The sequence below is a fragment of the Mesoplodon mirus genome, assembly GCF_964341445.2.
Source record: "Mesoplodon mirus genome assembly, chromosome: 1".
NCBI classification, from domain to species: domain Eukaryota; kingdom Metazoa; phylum Chordata; class Mammalia; order Artiodactyla; family Ziphiidae; genus Mesoplodon; species Mesoplodon mirus.
In genome coordinates, this window is record NC_138976.1 from 24,420,897 (window position 1) to 24,440,817 (window position 19,921).

The 19,921-nt window shown below is 51.1% G+C and overlaps 1 protein-coding gene across 1 annotated transcript in view; it reads left to right on the plus strand.

Annotated features, from left to right (window-relative positions):
• The window catches only part of TMOD1 (tropomodulin 1), an 81,448-nt gene that overhangs the window by 49,199 nt on the left and 12,328 nt on the right, over positions 1 to 19,921 (plus strand). Inside the window, exons 4-8 of the mRNA XM_082610919.1 lie at positions 95 to 214; positions 8,151 to 8,240; positions 9,153 to 9,283; positions 11,024 to 11,131; positions 15,418 to 15,561. Coding sequence (XP_082467045.1) covers positions 95 to 214; positions 8,151 to 8,240; positions 9,153 to 9,283; positions 11,024 to 11,131; positions 15,418 to 15,561 — 593 coding nt within the window. The remainder of the gene's footprint in view (positions 1 to 94; positions 215 to 8,150; positions 8,241 to 9,152; positions 9,284 to 11,023; positions 11,132 to 15,417; positions 15,562 to 19,921) is intronic.

Genomic DNA, 19,921 nt, shown 5'->3' on the forward strand with positions numbered 1-19,921 from the left:
CTCGGCATCGAGGGATCCACAGGGCTTTGGGACTGTCCACCCAGGGCCCCAGTGCAGCTGCACTCCCTGTAATGGGCACCCCGTGTGTTTTCAGGAAAAGTCTGGGTCCCCAAGCAGAAGCCGATGGACCCCGTGCTGGAAAGTGTGACACTGGAGCCGGAGCTGGAGGAGGCCCTGGCAAATGCCTCGGATGCGGAACTCTGTGACATCGCAGGTAAGAGGCGTTCCTGATGCTTCCCCACGTCCTCCAAAAGCATTTGACCCACGTCTGCAGGCAAGCCTTGGATGGTTTATTTCAACATACACACCCTCTCTGTTTCTAACAAGGACTAGAGGAGATAGAACTCTATTATTAAAAACCGAAATGAGTAAAATGGAGATAAAACTAAAACCCTTCCCACCACGGAGCCAGCTGTTGCTGCCATGAGACCCCATCCCAGAGGGAGGTGCAAGGCAGCCTGGACCCTTCACCAGCCATGGCGTCAAATCCTGCTCAGGCCGCCTGGGAAGAGAGGATAGAGGGGGGCAGACAGAGGGCTGCCGGCATCTCAGGTCCAGGAGGCTCACAGAGGGCTGGAGCAAGTCATCTGATTTTACCATTTTGCACAGCTTGGAGAGCCGGGCTTGGAGGCGATCACCCCATATCTCATATTTGTACAACACCCTCCATCTTCATGTGTGTTTCCATGTGATCTTCACAGACAGCCCCTAAAACTCCAGAAGGTGGCCTGATATCCAGAGCTTTTTGCCACCTGCTCTTTTCCCCTCTTTACTGTCTGGTCCCTGTCCCACTCGCCCATGTCCCTTCCCCCCGGGGGGTCAGTCTCTGGCCACAGTGTGCCCACCACCATGCTGTGCTCCCTGGCCCAGTGAGGTAGCTGGTCTTTTTCTTTTGCAGCCTTGGGGGCTACTAACCCTCACCCAGATGATGACAGGAGTGTGGATGGGGTAGGGAGAGACTCAAGGCAAGTGGGAAGGGGAGAGGAAAGACAGGGTCAACTGTGAGGTCAAGGGAGGAGCCCAGACCTGGCTCCAGAGACTAAGTGGACATTGGTGCCGTTAATGAAGGTGCATTAGTCTGCTCAGGCTGCCCTAACGAAATACCACAGGCTGGTGGCTTAAATAACAGAAATGTATTTTCTCAGTAGTTCTGGAGGTTAGATGTCCCAGATCAAGGTGTCCACAGTCTTGGTTTCCTCTGAGCCCTCTCTCCTTGATTCCAGATGACCGTATCTCATGGTGTCCCTCTGTGCACATGTCCCCTTGTGTCCCTTTGTGTGTCCTAATCTTCTTCTTGTAAGTACACCAGACAGATTGGATTAGGACCCACCCTAACAGGCTCATTGACTCTTAATCACTTCTTTAAAGACCTTATCCCCAAATATAGTTACAAATTCTAAGGTACTAGAAATTACTTTATGCAACATATTGGAGGGACAAATCAGGACAAAATCAACAATTTTGGATGGAGGGACACAGTTCAACCATAACAGTGGGGAGGACAAGGTGTAGGGGAAATACGGAGTTCAGTTTGGGACCTTTAGAGTTCAGGTTGCCTGTGGGCCACCCAATCAAGGGCAGTTGTACATGAAAGGCTTTATTTTTAAATAAATTTATTTATTTATTTATTTATTTGCGTGCTTGCTTGCTTGCTTATTTATTTATTTATTTACTTACTTACTTATTTATGGCTGCATTGGGTCTTCGTTGCTGTGCGCGGGCTTTCTCTAGTTGCAGCGAGCAGGGACTACTCTTCATTGCAGTGCTCGGGCTTCTCACTGCGGTGGCTTCCCTTGTTGCAGAGCACAGGCTCTAGGCACGCAGGCTTCAGTAGTTGTGGCTCGCGAGCTCTAGAGCGCAGGCTCAGTAGCTGTGGCGCACGGGCTTAGTTAATCCACAGCATGTGGGATCTTCCCGAACCAGGGATTGAACCCATGTCCCCTGCATTGGCAGGTGGATTCTTAAGCACTGCACCACCAGGGAAGTCCCTACATGAAAGTCTTGAGTTCTGCAAGGGGTCCACACTGGAGATAGAGAGGTGGGTGTCATTAGCATCATCAAGTTCCAGGCAGAGGGCCTGGCAGTAGTGGGGACCCGGGGCTCTGGAGGCAAGGGCCCTGGCCGATGTAGAAGCCTTTGGGAGAGGAGTGGAATGGGGTGAACATAGCCACAGTGGAGGCCAGGTAGCCACACATGGGCTGGGAACCAACGGCCAAATCAAGATGGGCAGAGCCTAACTCAAAAGCTACGGAGACAGAACGAGGGTTCAGGGCTGGCTGGGAGACTCAGAGGTGAAGCCAGAGGCCAGGTGAGCCTGCCAGTGCCAGGAAACTCAGCCGGCCGCAGTGTCTTCTGCTTCTCACATCCTCCTGCTTCTCGTGGGTGTGGTGCGCCAGTCCTGATGACATTCTTAGGAAAGAGGAAGAAGGGGCACCAAAGCCAGGTTGCAGGGCCAAAGGAGGGCAAAAGGAGAGCCAGTGTGTAGACCCTCAGTCCAGACAACCCTCTCCTAAGGAGGCAGAACATTTGGGAAAGGACAAAGGGCAGTGGCTTAAAGGGTGTCAGGGCTAAGAGAGAAAGGTGTTCATTTTCTCTATGAAGTATGTAGCAGTGAGGAGGTCACCTGGATGGAATGGAGCCCTTAGCTCAGGATACTCAGCTGGTTTGCTTGTCAGAAACCACACAAGTTGCATTAGATTCACATTAGGCTCGGGTATTTTGACGGAACCGTCTTCCCTGATGCTGGGTCCCCTTGAGTTCCGGTTAATCTGTGCAGCTGGGCGGTGGGTGAGTGACATGGTTGTCCAGCATCTCCACACTGACTCACCCCAAGGGCTGTTTTTATCCTGGTCCTCCTCCTCCGATCACCCTCCATGGCGTCGCTCCCCTAGTTAGGCAGCTCAGAGGGATTATCAAATGACTGCTGTCCGTGCCAAAACAGAGCTGCAATGTTGTGCTAAATTTCTGGGTTGATATCTTGAAACTATTCCTCTTTATTTTTATTGGCATGACTAATTATTAGTATCTGTTCATGATACCATACGCTTCCGCTGTCCGGAAAGGAGAGGGGGTTGCTGCGAGGCGACACCAGTGTTCACTGGCTAACCTTGGACATATGTCGCTGTATGTCAGCCGTCTGCAAGGTGGCAGTGGAAGGAGGCGTGGAATGTTTGTTGACCACCTATGTCCCAGCTGCTGTGGGAGTTGCTTTCCATACCTTGCTGCGTTTGTTAACCACAGCAATCCTATGAAGTGAGTTTTATTGATGTCCCCATTTTTCAGAGAGGGGAGGTCGGCACGGTGACGTTATCCTTGCCCACGGGGTTTGAACCCAGGCCGCTTGGTCCCACTCACAGCGTCACCACCCAGTACAGCCTGGATAAAGCCCTCCAGGGTAGGGGAATGGAAACAGAGTGGTGAGAGGGGGTGCATGGCAGAGTCTCACAGAGTCGGCCTGGGGAGCATGGGGCCAAATTAGGAAAGGCTCCGGATGTCGTGCAAAAGCATTGGCACGCGGGCCGGGGGGAGTGTTGGAAGAGGCCGGATGAAAGCAGGGGCTTGGGCAGAGAGGCGGTGGTGTTCGGAGGACGAGGGGATGTAGGAGGCAGGCCCCAGGTAAGGCCAAGGGCTGAGGTGGACTGCGTCTGGAACGTGGCTCCAAGAGATCAGCTGTTCCTAGAGCTGGGTCAGAGGCCAAGAGGCTGAGATGACGAGATGACGCCAGGCTTTCTGGCCTGAAGCATCAGAAAACAGAGCTGGGTGCCTGCAGGGATGCAAGGAGTCAGTGAGTTTAAGAGATGGAGGCGCTGGAGGCAGGACATCTTGTCAGAGTGCTGGGTGTGTTGAGGGGAGTAGCTGGAGCCCCAGGTGGATGACTCATTAGGGAAAGAAGAGGAGGATGCGCTGGGCACAGGGTCTTCAGGTCATCTCTGCTCCCCACAACTCAACTCCCAGGCAGAGCATTTCCATTAACTAAGCCTCCGATTGCCCTGGACCAATCGTAAGAAAGCGGCCTGGTTTCTGCCCTCGAGCAGCTGAGGTTAAACAAACACTGAGGCCAACGTGGAAGGACAAGTGGGAGTGAGTGTCGGAGGGAGAAAGGGCCGAGTGAGGTGGTGGGGCTGCAAGATGAGAGCGGGGACTGAAGCTGAGCCGAAAGGAGGAAGAGTAGAGGTGAACTAGGCAGGGAGACGCATCCCAGTGGAAGAGGCTTTGAGCCCTGGTCCGGGAAGATCCCACGTGCCGCGGAGCAACTAAGCCCGTGCGCCACAACTACTGAGCCCATGTGCCACAACACCTGAAGCCCGCGTGCCTAGAGCCCGTGCTCCACAAGAGAAGCCACTGCGATGAGAAACCCATGCACCACAACGAAGAGTAGCCCCCGCTCGCCACAACTAGAGAAAGCCCGCACACAGCAACGAAGACCCAATGCAGCCAAAAATAAATAAATAAAAATAAATAAATTTATTTGGAAAAAAAAGAATGAAGCAGCAAGCAATGTTGATGTGCTCTTTTCCTCTATCACTCACTCCTGGTGACATGGAGTGTGCAAAACCAAGCAAGGATAAAGTCACGATTTGGTGCTTAGGGCGGGAGAGGAAATACTGGCTTCAGAGCCACCAAGCATTCTGCTCAGCAGTGTAGATTTAGCTTGGCCTCTCCCCTTCCTCCTTCCCTCCCTTTTTCCCTCCCTCCTTCCCTCCTTGCTTCTTAGAACTCTAATCTCCTCTGAACTGCAAAGTCGTTTTATTTCTTCTTTGGGCTGCTATTGATATACATTACCTCCTAGAATATATTGTTATCTGTCCTTAGAATTCTGAAGTTGAGGACAAGTTTTAGAACTTTAGACCTGTTGGTGACCTAGTGTGTAGAGGTGTGGATGGGGACACTAACTTAGAGGCCAGGAGGGTCCTCACTGAACGGTCTTTGACCAACCATTTCCCTCTTGAGCCTGCTGGAAAAGTGGGGACCGACAGTAACTGCCCTGGATGCTTGCTGTAAAAATCAAACAGCATAAGAAGATGAGAAATTGCCATGTGGCTATTAAGTCCCATGTGAAGGTAAGAGATCATCCTTCAAACATAGTCCATTTTACAGGTGAGAACACTGAGGACCCAAAAGTAGAAGTGACCTGGACAGGGTTACCCAGCAAATTAGTACCAAGGCCCAGACTGGAGCCCAGGTCTCCTTCCTCTGTCCCCTAGCACGTCCTTGTAACCTTCCTGCCTCTGCCCTCTCTTTCTGGACCATTACAAGAAGCTATTGTCCAAGCACAAAATGCATTTTCCATTTTCCACCTCTCTATACACTCTAAGCAAGACCAGCCAGCCATATGAGGTTACATCTTTCCTATGATTCCAGCAACCTCTCCAAACTGTTTTTCCAAACCTAGAATCCCAGCAGCAGCCCAGAACCACCACAAAAGCCACTCTCTGTATGGGAGCTGGAAGAGAAGGTGACTCCAGGTGATCTGATTCACCTGCTGCTGACGCAGGCTTCAGCTCCCTCCACCCACAGAAACGCAGCCTAAATTAAAGCCCAGAGAGCTCAAAACAGTGCAGATGCCTCTCTCCTTACCAGCTCTCCTTAGCGATGAGCAGGCAAGTCTAATTTTAGCAGAGAAGACTCTTAGAATGTGAGAAACAGAAGGTACTTTGAGATCATCTTGTCTTGTGGTTTGTAGCTCCCACTAAGCATCAAAAATCATCCAAGGAGATTAAAAATACATCTCCAGAGATTCGAATCAGTTTGTTCAGGAGGAGCACTGATATTGTCGTAAAGCTCGCGGGTAATTTGTATATGCAGCCATGATTGAGAACCAATGGTCTGGTCTCACCCTTCATTGTACAGAGGAAGCTGAAGCCCAGAGAGGGGAGGGGACTTACCCAAGGTCACACAGCATCAGGGGCAGAGTCAGGGCTGGAACTTGGTTCTCTTGAGTCTTCACTAAAGGCTCACTGTTGTCTGTCTAACTAGAAATCGTGTCTAATGAAATGGCCAGGGGAGTTTTTTTAAATGAGCAAATGTTTACCAGATACCATCTTCTGGAAGAGGTAGAAGAGAGATAATATTCTTCCCTGACCTCTGGAAGCCCACAGTCCAGTAGAGGAAGCATGCATGTACCCAGAAAGCTCTAACACTGTGTTGACTATGTACTGTGATAAGGACACCAGGTGCTGTGAGAGAGCTACAGAGAGAGAAGGTGGAATCCAGGAGGACTCCCTGGGGGAGGAAGCATTATTCCAAACTTAAAGGATGGGGAGGTAGAGTTGTTAGATCGAATATAGTATGCTCAGTTGGATCTGAATTTCAGATAAATGATGAATAAGTTTCTAATATAAGAAGGTCTCAAATACTGAACGGGATGTACTTATACTAGAACATTTTTCATTGTTTATCTGAAATTACAGTTTAACTGGGTATCCTGTATTTTTATTTGCTAAATCTCAAAACTCTCCCGGGGGGCATTTCAGCAGTGGGCAGTGCAGATGGAGAGAGGATTGCCAGCAGACAGGCAGCACTGGCAGAAGCAGGAGCATCTGCTGAGCAGTGACCATTTGTGTCGCTGGAGCAGAAAGGGCATGGGCAAGGGACAAGGCTGTTGAAGCAGGGCCAGCCCCGGGGAGGGCCAGCGAAGCCAGACTCTGGAGTCACAAGGCACCGTCCTCCCAGGCGGATGCTGCACCAGCCTCATGGTCCTGCACGCCCATCCCTCCCCTCTAGTCAGTGCTCCACATTCAGCCTGAGTAACAGTCACAGAACTTGAGTCAGACCATCTCACTCCCTGCTCAGGCCACACCTAGAAAAAGACATCTGAGCTCCTTACCCAGACCTAGAAGACCCTGTAGGATGTGACCTTGCCTATTTGAATAAAATCTACTCCAAAGGGTTGTTGTTAAGATTAAGGGGAATGACATTAGGCGGTGTTCTCAACCTCGGCTGCCTGGTGAAACCACCTGGGGAGCTTTAAAAAAGGCAGATGCCTGGCCCCAGCCCAGGGATTGTGGTTTAATTGGTCTGGGGGAGTCCTGGGCATCAGGAGTTTCAAGAGTCCCAGTGATTCTGATGCACAACCAGACTGAGTGTCACTGATGTACAGTGTACTCTCTAGCCCGACATAAGCATTTGGTGAGGACCTGTTGCCCTCTGCCACATGTCCAACTTCATCTCTATCCATCTTCAGCTTCCCCCTCCCTCCCTGGCCTTCCACTCCCCAAGCCTAGGGCTTCCCACCCGCCATCCCTCTGCCCAGAATGTTCTACCTCCTTTCTCTTAACTTGGCCAACATCTATATTCATCTCTCTCATCCCAAGTCTCTCTGTTCTCTTCTCCCAGAGCACATTGAACTTTTTCTTTACAACACTTAGCATACTCTGCACTTACGTTTTTAATTGTGTGGGTACCTGCTTAGTTTCTCATTCCCAGCACACTGTAACCTACATGGCAGAGCCCCTGTCTTTCTTGTTCCTCACTGTCCCCACCCCCCTGGAGCTGGACACATGATGCTGGCACTCGGTAAATGTTGAACAAATGAACGGATGAAAGAATGACTGATCACGGGGGGATGTGGTTAGGTTTGCCTTTCCAGAGAGAGCTTTCTGGCTGCTCTGTGCTGAATGCTGGTGGGGGAAGATAGGAAGAGACTGAGGCCAGAGTACCAGTGATTCCACAGCTGTGATAATACAGGCGAGAACTGATAGGGCCTTAACCAGGACAGAGGTGATGGAGTGGGAGGTGGGACAGATGAGAGGCTCTGTATAGGAGGGTGAGGATTTAGGGGAAGGGGTGCCATGTGCCTCAGGGTCTACCCCGAGGGACAGGCAGGATGACCAGATGGAACGTGAGCCAAAGGAAGAGGCTGTTGTCGGGAAAGAGGAGTTCCGTTTTGGCCAAGTTGGGTTGGATGTGCCAGTGGGACATCAGAGGGACATCTAGGAATCTGAGGCCAGGGACAGAGAAACCTAGGCTGGGGATGGAGATTCGAGAGTCACGTCAATAGAGGCAAGAGTAAAAACCAAATAAAATTTAAAAGTTTACATGCAAGTGTTTCTTGCCCTTTCTGTGAGCAAAACTTCCTGGGGCATGGAATGTCCGTGCCCAGAAGACTCTCTGTCTGAGAGGCGCGTCATGGGCCCTTCGTGTCCCCGCAGCTATCCTGGGCATGCACACGCTCATGAGCAACCAGCAGTACTACCAGGCCTTGGGCAGCAGCTCCATCGTGAACAAGGAGGGACTCAACAGTGAGTACGGGCGCCCCTCCCTGCCCCCAGCGAGGGCACCTTGGAAGTGAGGGGTCCTCCCACGTCTTGCTGCCTCTGCCCGGTCTCTGACTCACTGCATTCGAATTCTATAAAGCCAAATCTATCCACTTTTTCCTTTTACTCTCCTGGGATTTTGAGACTTATTTACGAAGACCCTCCCCATCCCAGTATTAACAAAACATCCTCCTGTATTTTCTTCTGTAAGTCTTAGAGGTTTCCTTCTTAACATTCAACTTCTTAATCCTCCTAGAGTTCATGTTTGTGTGTGGTGTGAGATGAGATTGAACTTTCATTTTTTTAAATCAATATCCTGTTGTCCCAACACCACTCTTTGTAAAGTTCATCCTTTCACCTCTGGTTTGGGACTCCACCTTGATCATAAATGTCCGTGTGTCCACGTGGGTCTGCCTCCGGATGCCTCTCCTGCTCCACGAGTCTCTTTGTCCTTTCCTGTGCCAACATTGCATTGTCTGAATTGCTCCGCTGCATTGTTCCAAGCTGGCATTTTGGCCCCAAAGAGAAACAAGGGCCCCCAACGTGCAATTATCCCTCCCTCTGGAAGGCCTACACATTTCTTTCCCATCCAGGCTTCATTTTACCCTCACAAGAGCCCACTGGGTAGAACGACTCGTTCACATTCTACAGATGAGGACACCGAGGTTCAGACAGTTTAGCGAATTCACCCAGTTGTTGCAGGACGGCAGAGGCAGAGTCCAAGTAGGGCCCAGACTCCTGGCCCCGGCCATTGCCCGCCCCCATCCCCCATAGCCCCTGAGATGCCCAGCCTTCCGTGTCCCTGAGCTCTGCTGCCGCTTCCTTCCGGTGTCCTTCTGTCGAGGGAGAGTGACGCCCTGTCTCTGTGAGCCACCTGCCTGTTGTCGGTCACTCTAGGTGTGATCAAACCTACACAATACAAGCCTGTGCCTGATGAAGAACCAAATGCAACAGACTTGGAGGAAACGCTGGAGCGGATAAAGAGCAACGACCCAAAACTTGAAGAGGTCAACCTCAACAACATCCGGGTGAGGTTAACCCCTTTCACTCCACTTGCCCTGCTGGGGGGAGGTGGGGAAGCCATGTCTAGTGCCACCTAGACCCAGACGACCCGGGCCTGGCTGTGCGGAGACAGCAGGGTTCTGCTTGGACTCTGGGTGCTTCTGGGTAGGGGATAGAGACAGAAGCTTCCGGAGGGAGGACAGTGTAAACCAGCACGGCCCACGGTCCTGGTTTCTTTTGGGGACTGACATCAGACCCAGATGTTCACCACAGGCCAACCCAGCTTCGGCTCTGGAAACCCGCCACCTTTTTCAAAACACTGAGAGCTCTCTGAGATAAAATTGCGAGTCAGACACATATGGCCGCACGGGATCCCGAGGCTGGAAAAGCCCAAGGCCCACCAGGTTCATGGGGTAACCCAAGCCTGGGGAGGGACCTAGCCCTGAACCAGTGTGGCGTGCACATATTCAGCCTCATTCTGCAACCTTAGAAGGGAACTGTCAGCCCAAATGTCCAAAGACATGTTCCAAGCCGTCGGCCCACATCTCTCCGGACCTTTCCCGTGTGACCACTAAGGGCAGAGCGGGGACGGATGGACAGGCAGTCCTACCCTGGACAGGCTGCAGGAGGAATTCAGAAGCAGGCCCAGCTGCCTGCCCACCTGCTCAGCCCAGGGGCCAGAGGGATTAGTTCTCGGGGGGTGTGGATGTAAGATAAGAAGTGGGCCCCTCACTCCCCGGCTCCCCTTTCCTTTCTTCTCCACTTTCTTTTAAGTGGCTGCCAGCCCCATGGCACAATCAGATTGGAAACCTGCGCCCGCAGTGTTCTCCTGCACCTGGCCTTCCATGCTGTGCTCCCACGGGGGCTAAAGTGACGCTCTGAAATGAGAGATCCGTTCAAACACAGCCAGGCTCTCTCTCTCGGGCGCCTCCACTGTCTGCCGTGTGCACAGTGGGAGACGCTGGCACAATTCAGAGCCGTGCACCCTGGCAGCGCGTACCAGGAGGCATGGGGGTGTGGAACCTGGCCACGGCCCTGTGTCTCCACCGTGAGGCCTCAGGCAAGGGCTCGGCCCTCTCCAGACCTCAGTTTCCCCTATGCACGTGAAGCAGTTGGACTAGTTCGGTGGTTTTCACTTGAGGAGATTAAAAAGTAAATAAATGCCAATGCCCGGTCCCTCTCCCGGCAGAGAGTCTGATCTTATTGGTCCGGGGCAGGCCTGAGCATCAGCACTTTGTGAAAGTTCCCCAGGCACCTCTGATGTGTGGCAGGGCTGAGATCCCCTGGGGCAGATGTCTCTTAAAGATCATCTAGGGCCAAGCCACACCTTAGTTTTCCAGAAACAAACCCAGAGAGGAGCAGAGACTTCCCCAGCGTCACACAGTGAGTCAGAAACATTGCCAGTGCTGGGGCGGAGGCCAAGCCCCTGCCCTCTCCCACACCCCCAGACCTGAGCTCTCACCACAACACTCTTCTGCATCCTTTGCCTTGATGTATTCCTCCTCCTCTGGTCTCCGCACGTACAAAGAGAAAATTACAGGTCCTATCTGAAATTTTCAGGGAGGATTTTCTCAATCTGTTTACCCGAAAGTTCTCCTCCAATCTCAGCCATTTGGGGCAAAGCAGGAACCCTTTGCCCATTCAGCTTTTTGGTCAGAGACTTGCAGGGAATCAGGTTGCACGTGTGAGAGAGCTGCTGCCCCATCTCTCTGCCCTACCCGCCCCTGACAGGGGCTGCTGGTCACTGCTTGCCTTTCTCTCTGCAGAATATCCCCATACCCACTCTCAAGGCGTACGCAGAAGCCCTGAAAGAGAACTCATATGTGAAGAAGTTCAGCATCGTGGGGACACGGAGCAATGACCCCGTGGCATTCGTATGTACCTTTCTGATCTGCATTGAGAGTGGGAGGCATAGAAACAGGAAGGTTGATGTTTGTAGCCTCAGGACTGGCCATGTGCCACTGATGAAGAACCCTGTGTGGTGTGGTGTGGTGTGATGTGGTGAAAGGCCCTGGGCTAGGAGCCAGGAGAGGACATGGACAGAACAGCCCTTACCCAGGCACCATCTGTACATTATCCTGGTTAATCTCCATAACCACCCCTGATCCCAGAGGTGCAGGGCTCCCCACTTTACACATGAAGAACCTGAGGTAAAGGGAGCTCAGGCAACTTGCTTTGTCCAAAGTTGCACAGCAAGTGAGAGGTGGAGCTGAGATTTAGAAGCAAGTCAAATGGGGCTTCCCTGGTGGCGCAGTGGTTGAGAGTCCACCTGCCGATGCAGGGGACGTGGGTTCGTGCCCTGGTCCGGGAGGATCCCACATGCCGTGGAGCGGCTGGGCCCGTGAGCCATGGCTGCTGAGCCTGCGCGTCTGGAGCCTGTGCTCCGCAACGGGAGAGGCGACAACAGTGAGAGGCCCACGTACCGCAAAAAAAACCCAAAAAACCAAGTCAAATGTACCCTAAAGCCGGCTCTGTCACCACTCAGCATGTCATGAGTAGACAAGGGCCCGCCCCTCCCTGGTCCTCAGTTTCTCCATATCTAAAAATTATTATCTTCATCAGTGGTTCCCAACGACCAATTTTATTTGTTTTTTACTTATGTCTTAAAGATATTGCTGATTAGATTAAATTGTACTTATTATAAAGTAGCCATCAATTCGTTTTTAGAAAAAAAAAACATTCAACACATATTTATGGAGTCTCTCTGTGCCCAGGAGTGAATTAGGCTCTGAGAATACAACTGTGACCAAGACAGTCATAGCTCCCACTTTCATGAACATAATGGTCCATCCAGCCATGCAGACAGCTAAAGGGTAACAGTACAGTGTGACTACTACCATACTAATAGCAAGTAAAAAGGTACAGGAATTAGCTTACCAGGCATGGTAATTAACCACTGAGTAGCAATCAGTTTGTTGATATCCACGGAATAACTTGCTGGGACTTCGACTGAGATTGCATTGAATCTGTATCAAAATGGGAAGAACTGATATCTTGACAATACTGAGTTTTCTTGTACATGGACATGGAATATACCTCCATTTACTTAGTTCTTTTTTTATTTCATACATCAGAGTTTTGTAGTGTGCTCATATAGATCTTGTACATATTTTGTTAGCTTTATACCTAAGTATTTCATTGTTTGGGGTGCTAATAGAAATGGTATTATGTTTTGTTTTTTTTATTATTATTTATGTTTGGCTGCATTGGGTCTTCGTTGCTGCATGAGGGCTTTCTCTAGTTGCAGTGAGCGGGGCTACTCTTCATTATGGTGCATGGGCTTCTCATTGTGGTGGCTTCTCTTGTTGCCGAGCACGGGATCTAGGCGCATGGGCTTCAGTAGTTGTGGCACATGGGCTCAGTAGTTGTGGCTCGCAGGCTCTAGAGCGCAGGCTAGGTAGTTGTGGCACATGGGTTAAGTTGCTCCATGGCATGTGGGATCTTCCCAGACCAGGGCTCGAACCCGTGTTCCCTGCAGTGGCAGGTGGATTCTTAACCACGGTGCCACCAGGGAAGTCCCTAACTGTAGATTTTTTTGTAGATATTCTTTATCAATTTACGGAAATTGCCCTCTAGTCCTAGTTTACTGAAAGTTTTTATCATGCATGGATGTTGTCAACTGCTTTTTTTTCATCTATCGAAATGACTATTTTACTTTTTTAGCTTGTTGGTGTGATGAATTATATTAATTGATTTTCCAGTGTTGAACCAGCCTTGTATACCTGGGATAAATCCCACTTGGTCATAGTTCAAAATACTTCTTAATTTATCTTGAGATTTCTTCTATGATCCATGTGTTATTTAGAAGTGTGTTGTTTAATCTCCATGTATTTGGGAATTTTCTAGTTATCTTTCTGTTATTCACTCCTAGTTTGATTCCATTGTGGTCTGAGAGCAGACATTGTATGATTTCTATTCTTTTAAATTTGTGAGGATGTGTTTTACGGCCCAGAATGTGGTCTGTCTTGGTGAATGTTCCATGTGCACACAAGAAGAATGTGTATTCTGCTACTGTTGGATGGTAGTCTATAGATATCAATTATATCTAGTCGATAGACAGTGTCGTTGAGTTCCGTTATGTCTTTCCTGATCTTTGGCCTGCTGGATCTGTCCAAATCCATAGAGGGGTATTGAAGTCTCCAACTATGATAGTGGATTCATCTATCTCTCTTTGCAATTCTATTAGTTTTTGCCTCATATAGTTTGATGCTCTGTCGTAAGGCACGTACTCATTAAGGATTGTTATGTCTTCTTGGATAATTGACCCCTTTATCACTATATACTACCCTTCTTTATCCCTAATAACTTTCCTTGCTTTGAAGTCCATTCATAGCCATCAGTTATTTTCTGATTTTTAAAATACATAAGGCATTTCCTTTGATGTCTTTGAAGTGATGGAAATGGCTCCTAGTCTCTCACTGCTGCCAGTAGAGAACCTCTAGATAGATGTCCTCTGGCCTCAGGACATCTTGGTAGATCCTGAGTTTGCCCACAGAGAAACAGCTGGCAAAGCCATATGCCCTGTCCACTGCTATGTCATGGATCAGAAACTACACCCATGCATGCTGGCACTCAGCTCAGCTCCACGAATGTTTGTGGGGGATTGACCCTGTGCCAGGCCAACAGCTGATGTCAGCCCCTTCACACCAGGATACCCATTTTGAAGATGAAAATACTTCCGGAACAATTGGTAAATAGGCTTCCAGAGCTCTGCTAGTGTCCCCACTGCCTGCCCCAGCTCTTCTCCTGTCCGTTCCTCCACTCTGATCCAGCAAACAAAGAGTTGACACCCGGCATGACAGTGCCTCCAGGACCAGCTCAGCCACTAGTATGTCTACTTGGATTGGCCTGGTGCACTGACATACTGGTTGTTAAATTTTTTGATTATCAGGCCAGGCCTTTCCTGGGGAGTAAGAAGGATGCTGTAGAGCGGGCACAGACTCAGTCCCTCCCCTCAGGAGGGTCCAACCTACTCAGGGTCACAGAGGAAGCTGACATGTCATCCTGGGGTACATGGAAGCAGGGGGAGCTGAGGATTTTGGCTCAGAAGGCATCCTGGGAGCTGAGCCTCGCAAAGGTTTCAGCAAGCAGGGCCAGTGGGAAGGGCATTCCTGGATCAGATCATCATTTCTGACAACCAGGGCCCACTGATCATACATCCTGGCCCATCAGCTGCTGGTGTCTCCTTTCCTCCGTGACACGTCGTTTCTACCACCTGCTAATTACCTCATTTCCTTTAGAGGCTCTGATTATCATCTGCACCCCTGGCTGAAGTCCTCCAAAACGTGCTGGGGCCACCCGAGCTCCTCTCCTCCAGTTTGGTCACTTGCCCAGCGGGATGGCTTCCCAGGCTCCCCTCTCTGCTGCTCAAAGAGAATGACGACTCCATGGAATTACAACAGGGACATAGAAGAGACAAGTGGAGAGCATATAGGGAGGTTGGGACTCCACTAGTCACTCAGTGAACAGTGACCGAGGACCTACTATGTGCTGGGCACTGTGTGGGTTGGAGGGCACCATGGGATGAATAAGATGACCATCAGCCCACCGAGAGTACATAGGCTAATGGCGGAGCCAACGCCAGAATAAAAACAACTCTAAACGCAGGAATACAAGTTCCTTGAGGGAGGTTATGGATTAAGTCTGTGAGGTTCAAGAGGGCAGGCACAGCTAGCTGGGGGGCATCAGCAAAGGCTCTTGGAGAAAGGGGCATTGAGAATGGCCTTAAAGGAGGGACAGGGTTTGAACGAGTGAAGCAGAAAGGAAAGAGCATTCCAGGTGCCAGGGACAGAATGAGCACAGGCAGAGCAGAGGGAAAGCACTGTGTGCCCGGGGAACTGAGAGTAGCCCCACCAAGACTGGCAGCCAGAGTTGAGGCTGATCAGAGTGGGGGAACCAGGTAATAGAGGCTTTGGATGCAGGCTATGGAGCTGTAAATCTCCAGCTAAGGGTTCGGGGCCATGGCAAGTTGGAGGGGAGGAGAGACAGAGTAGTGCTTGGTGAAGGAAGTTGTGGAGATCGTCTTGCCTGGCCCCTGACGGTGTGCAAGGGACTCTCACTCCCAGCAAGGCTCCCTCAGTATTTTAGGTTCTACCCACAGGGGCTTCAGCCTTGATCAGGCTAACTCATGGGTACCCTGCGTTTTCTCCTTTGGTTCAAGGCCCTTGCTGAGATGCTCAAGGTGAACAAGGTGTTGAAGACACTGAACGTGGAGTCCAACTTCATTTCCGGAGCCGGGATCCTGCGCCTGGTGGAAGCTCTTCCATACAACACTTCTCTGGTGGAACTGAAGATCGATAACCAGGTAAGATGGGCAGAGGTCTCCTTGTGTCCTTCACTTGATGCTCGCCAATCTGTACTTTCCCGCTTGCTGCCGTAGGGACTAGATGCTGCTGGACAGAGCAGATGCTGCTGCTTATAAAAGCACCAGAGCCCAGCTTTAAGGGACCTCCAGGGTTGTCCAGTCCACACCCTCCACCATGGTCACCTTCCTTCTTCATCATTCCCACCAAGTGCTCCTCCACCTTCTGCTTGGATACCCCTAGCGATGGGGAGCTCACTCCTTACCGAGATCACCCCTTTCATTCTTAGTGACCATATCCTTCCTTATATCCAATAGAAATCAGCTCCTATAAGTGCTGTTTGTTGAGTTTAACTCTGTTCTCTGCTGCACACAGGACACATCTGGTGCACAGGTTTTATAAACCTTTGGAGTCTTCCTCACTAGGTTAAACGTCCCCATTTTCATGAGTCACCCCCCCCACAACACACACACACACTCAATGGACTTTTGGGTCTCCTTACCATGAAGGTTATTCACTGGGCGAATTCTAGTTTGCCTTTATCCTTACAGGGTTATCATTCCTCTATACCTTCTGTGGTTCCGTCATTTATTTTCAGGGCGACTCTCTCAGTTCCAACTTTCTAAGACAATGCTAATAAGAGTATCTTGTATGTTGCATGTATTGAGGGTGTCCTGGGGGGCAGGCTCTGTCCTGTGCACCTTAGACACATCATCTCTGATCTTCCCAACAACTCTGCAGGATATGGGTGTTATCAGTCTCAGTTTGCAGAAGAGAAAACAGCTCAGAGAAGCTGAAGGCAAGCAGCTTTGGCAAGCCGCCAAGTGAGCACTTTCGGAAGCAGGATTTGAATGCAGGTCTCTGACTTTAAAGCCCACACTCCCTCCAGTACACCGTGTTGCTTCCAGTGCTAAAATGCTTTCTTCTTTACGGTTTATGGATAGGGAACTTGGGCGTTTTTCCCCTACGTGAAAACGTTTGCTGAACGGTCATATACATATGTATATAGGAAAAAGATTGGGTGGAAGTATAACAAAATTGTAAACACTGGTTGTCCCTGAATGAGATTATCTCTACTTTTTTATCCTTGTTGAAAAATACTACAAACAGATAGAAAAGTGCATAGAAGTTAAATGCACAGCTTAATGAGTCATAATAGGCAGGTAACCTCGGCCAAGAACTAAAGTATCACCAGCCTCCAGAAGACTTTGATGGTCCCCTCCCAATCATAAACCTTCAAAACTCTTCACAGTTTGCTCCCTACTTACTTTCACGCCTCCATGTCTTAGCTCTTGCTTTTCTCTCCCCCTGGAATGTCATCGCCTACCCCCACCCCTTCTCTGCCTAGAGAAATCCTCCTCTTCCTTCTGGATTCAGTTGAAGCCTCTCTTTCTCCTAGTGGTTCTAGAGCCAGCTTGAACCAGCATGCTCGAGCTGACTGTACACATCCCTTCTCAATTCCACTTGAGTGATGGCACGCTGGTACCTTGAAGTCACTCCTAGTGAGAGTATTTACACTATGGAAATTGGCAAACACTACAAGTCCAACCTTTTTGTTTGTTTGTCTGTCTGTCTGTTTTTTCCCAAGAGCCAGCATATCACCGCCTTCTCCCTTCAGCCTGCCACAGGGCCTCTAAGCCTCCCCCCAAGAGAGTTCGGTGCTCCTTCCCTGTGTTCTCCTAGCACCTCAGCTTCCCTGTGAGGTTCTCAGAAGATAGTGCAGTGTCTGAGTCATGTCCATATCCTATTACCCGGCTCAGAACTTGGCCCTGCAGTGGCACTTTATAAGCGGGGCTGCCCTGGATATTTGTATATGTTGTTCACTGCCCAGGGAGGATGCAGGGGACAAAATCCAACCCATACTCTACTCTCCAAAACTTGGTATGGGGTTTTATTCCCAGAGAAGGCACTTTTCTCTAATTCATATAAAGAGGCCACATCAGCCTGCAGCAGCCCTGTCATGAGAGTTTGCTGCATCCAACACCTTCCATTTCTCATACGCCACTGGCCTGTGGTTGCATCACCCATTCCCAGCCCCCATCACTTCCACCCTTTCTTCCATTGCTGACCCTGCTTTATCGCAGGCAGATCAGATGGAACAAAGGCATGTAGCAGGCTTGGCAGCAGCCCTGGGCCAGGCCCTGGGATTGGCCACTCATGTGACTCCGGGCCTACCCAGGCAGGGAGTCAGGATCTACCCAGTGTCAGCTGAAACCTGAGCCCTGGGGCAGAACGTTGGCCAAAGGTGACCCAGTGCACTGGCCTCAGGTCATTGCAGCGGCAGCTTACAGGGAGTGAGCTGCCCACTACTCCTCTCAGCGCTGTCTCCCCAGAGCCAGTGCTGACCATCACCCTCACCCTGGCTAAACATCCTGTGCAAGGACGTTCACTTCCCTGAGCCTGTTTCCTCGTTTATAAAATGGGGATAGTAAGAATCTCTACTTCTAAGGAGATAAGAGATGCAAACTATGAAGTTGTTCACTTTTATAATTACTCGGAAGGTGACTTAGGGAGTTTACACGTTATTCTAAGAGTTAATGTACTGAGCAGGTACCCTATATCCATTATCTTATGTAATGCTTGCAAAGACTCTGTGAGTAGCTGTCACAACCCACCCCAGTATTGTAGATGAGGAAACTGAGGCCCAGGCAGGCTCTGTACCCTGCCCGAGGTCACACAGTAAGGAAGTAACAGAGGCAAGATTCGAACCCACGTCTTTGTGACTCTAAAGTCCATGAACTGTGCCTGTCTGGGCTCTTGAATCCTACTGTAGTTGTGTGTGGGTCTTGGATTTTCTCAGCTGTCCCTTTCCCTTGGTGCCAGGCCAGAGCACTGGTCACCACCTGCCCCCACCCCATCCCAGGAGCATCTTTTTTCAGTTCATCTCAGTGTTTGATAAGTACTTGCTGTACCCCAGGGCTATGCTGGGCTCTGTGTGTGAATGAGGTTCAGGCTCTGCCCTCTAGGGATTCCACACTGGATAAGAAGACGGACAAGTGTTCAGCTGACCATCCAACCAGGTGCCCCAGCAAGCCACAGACAGTGGGCCACTGGGGGAAGAAATCTCAGTCAGGAGCAGGCATCAGGGAGGGCTTCTTGGAAGAGGTGGAATTTGAGATAAACCCATAGGGTGGACAGTATCTCAGAGGGTGGCCACGGCCTCAGGTGCAGGGAACCACACAAACAAAGAGAAGGAGAGGGGGAAGCCGTGGAGCCCATCCAAACTAAACTAGATTAATGGGACCGCCAGAGGAAAGCGAAAAAAGGAGTTAGGAGCCCAAAGGGCTCTGAATGGGTGGTTTGAGGGGAAGTGGTCTGTGGGCTGTTATCAGCACCAGTCAGAGTCATGCTCTGCGAAGATGGTTCCCGGCTGGATAGGAGAGGATTGGGGGCGGGGCGAGGCCATCCGGGCCCAGGAGACCAGAGGGGGCTCTGACTGCCCAGATGCAGGGGGCCTGTGGGGAGGTGCTCCTGGGAGCCTGGAGTCTAGAGACTGGACTGGGGCCTGGTGGGGGGGGGTGGGCTGAAGGAAGTCTGGGGGCGAGGCTCTGCTGGCCCGGGCTAGGGGGCGCCACCTGTACCTCTCGCAGTGTGCCGGGAGGCCTGGGCTCTGGGCGGCGTGGCAAAGAGGAGGTGGTGAGTGGCGCTGGGTTTATTCCTCGTTCTTGGTTAGTCACCAGGGCCTCCGGAGGCCGCAGCTTTCTCCGCAGCCCCTGCACCTGCAGCCTGTGTCAGCGTCTGTGTCCTCCTTTCTCCTTATACGGCCAAAAAAAGGGATTTGGGGCATTCTGCCTGGGGTGACACGGAGCCTCGCAGGCTGGCTCGGGACACAAATTCAGGAATAGGACTCTGGGGCAGTTTATTTACTCAGCCAGGCTCTCTTTATCTCCAGGCCATGTTCTCTTGCCGCCTGGAGTTGCCCTGGGACAGCAGTGAGGCTGGGGTGGGAGGTGGTGGCTGACCACAGCCCAGCGCGCTGAGACACACCTAGTCCCGCCCTCCTTTTATCCCTCGGTGGGGAAACCGAGGGTCAGAGAAGGGACAGGCTGGGCCAAGGTCATGGATCAAGTTAGTGTCAGAGCTGGGCTGGAACTGAGGAGCCCAGCTTCCAGACAGGCTGCATGTATGGATGGACGGGAGAGGCCCTCCCAGCGCCCAGGAAGCAGGCAGCACACATGGGGTGCCTGCAGGCCCCATACATCCCTGGCCGGCCCTATGCCAACAGTGGGGCGGCTCTCCGCCCGTCTTGATTCACCCTCCTCCCCCGCACCCCCCAGCTCCCTCCAGCAGGCCCTTCCCAGGACCCACAGGGCGTGGGGCACTCTCCCTGCCCCTTAGCACAGATGAGGTCTGGAAACAGGA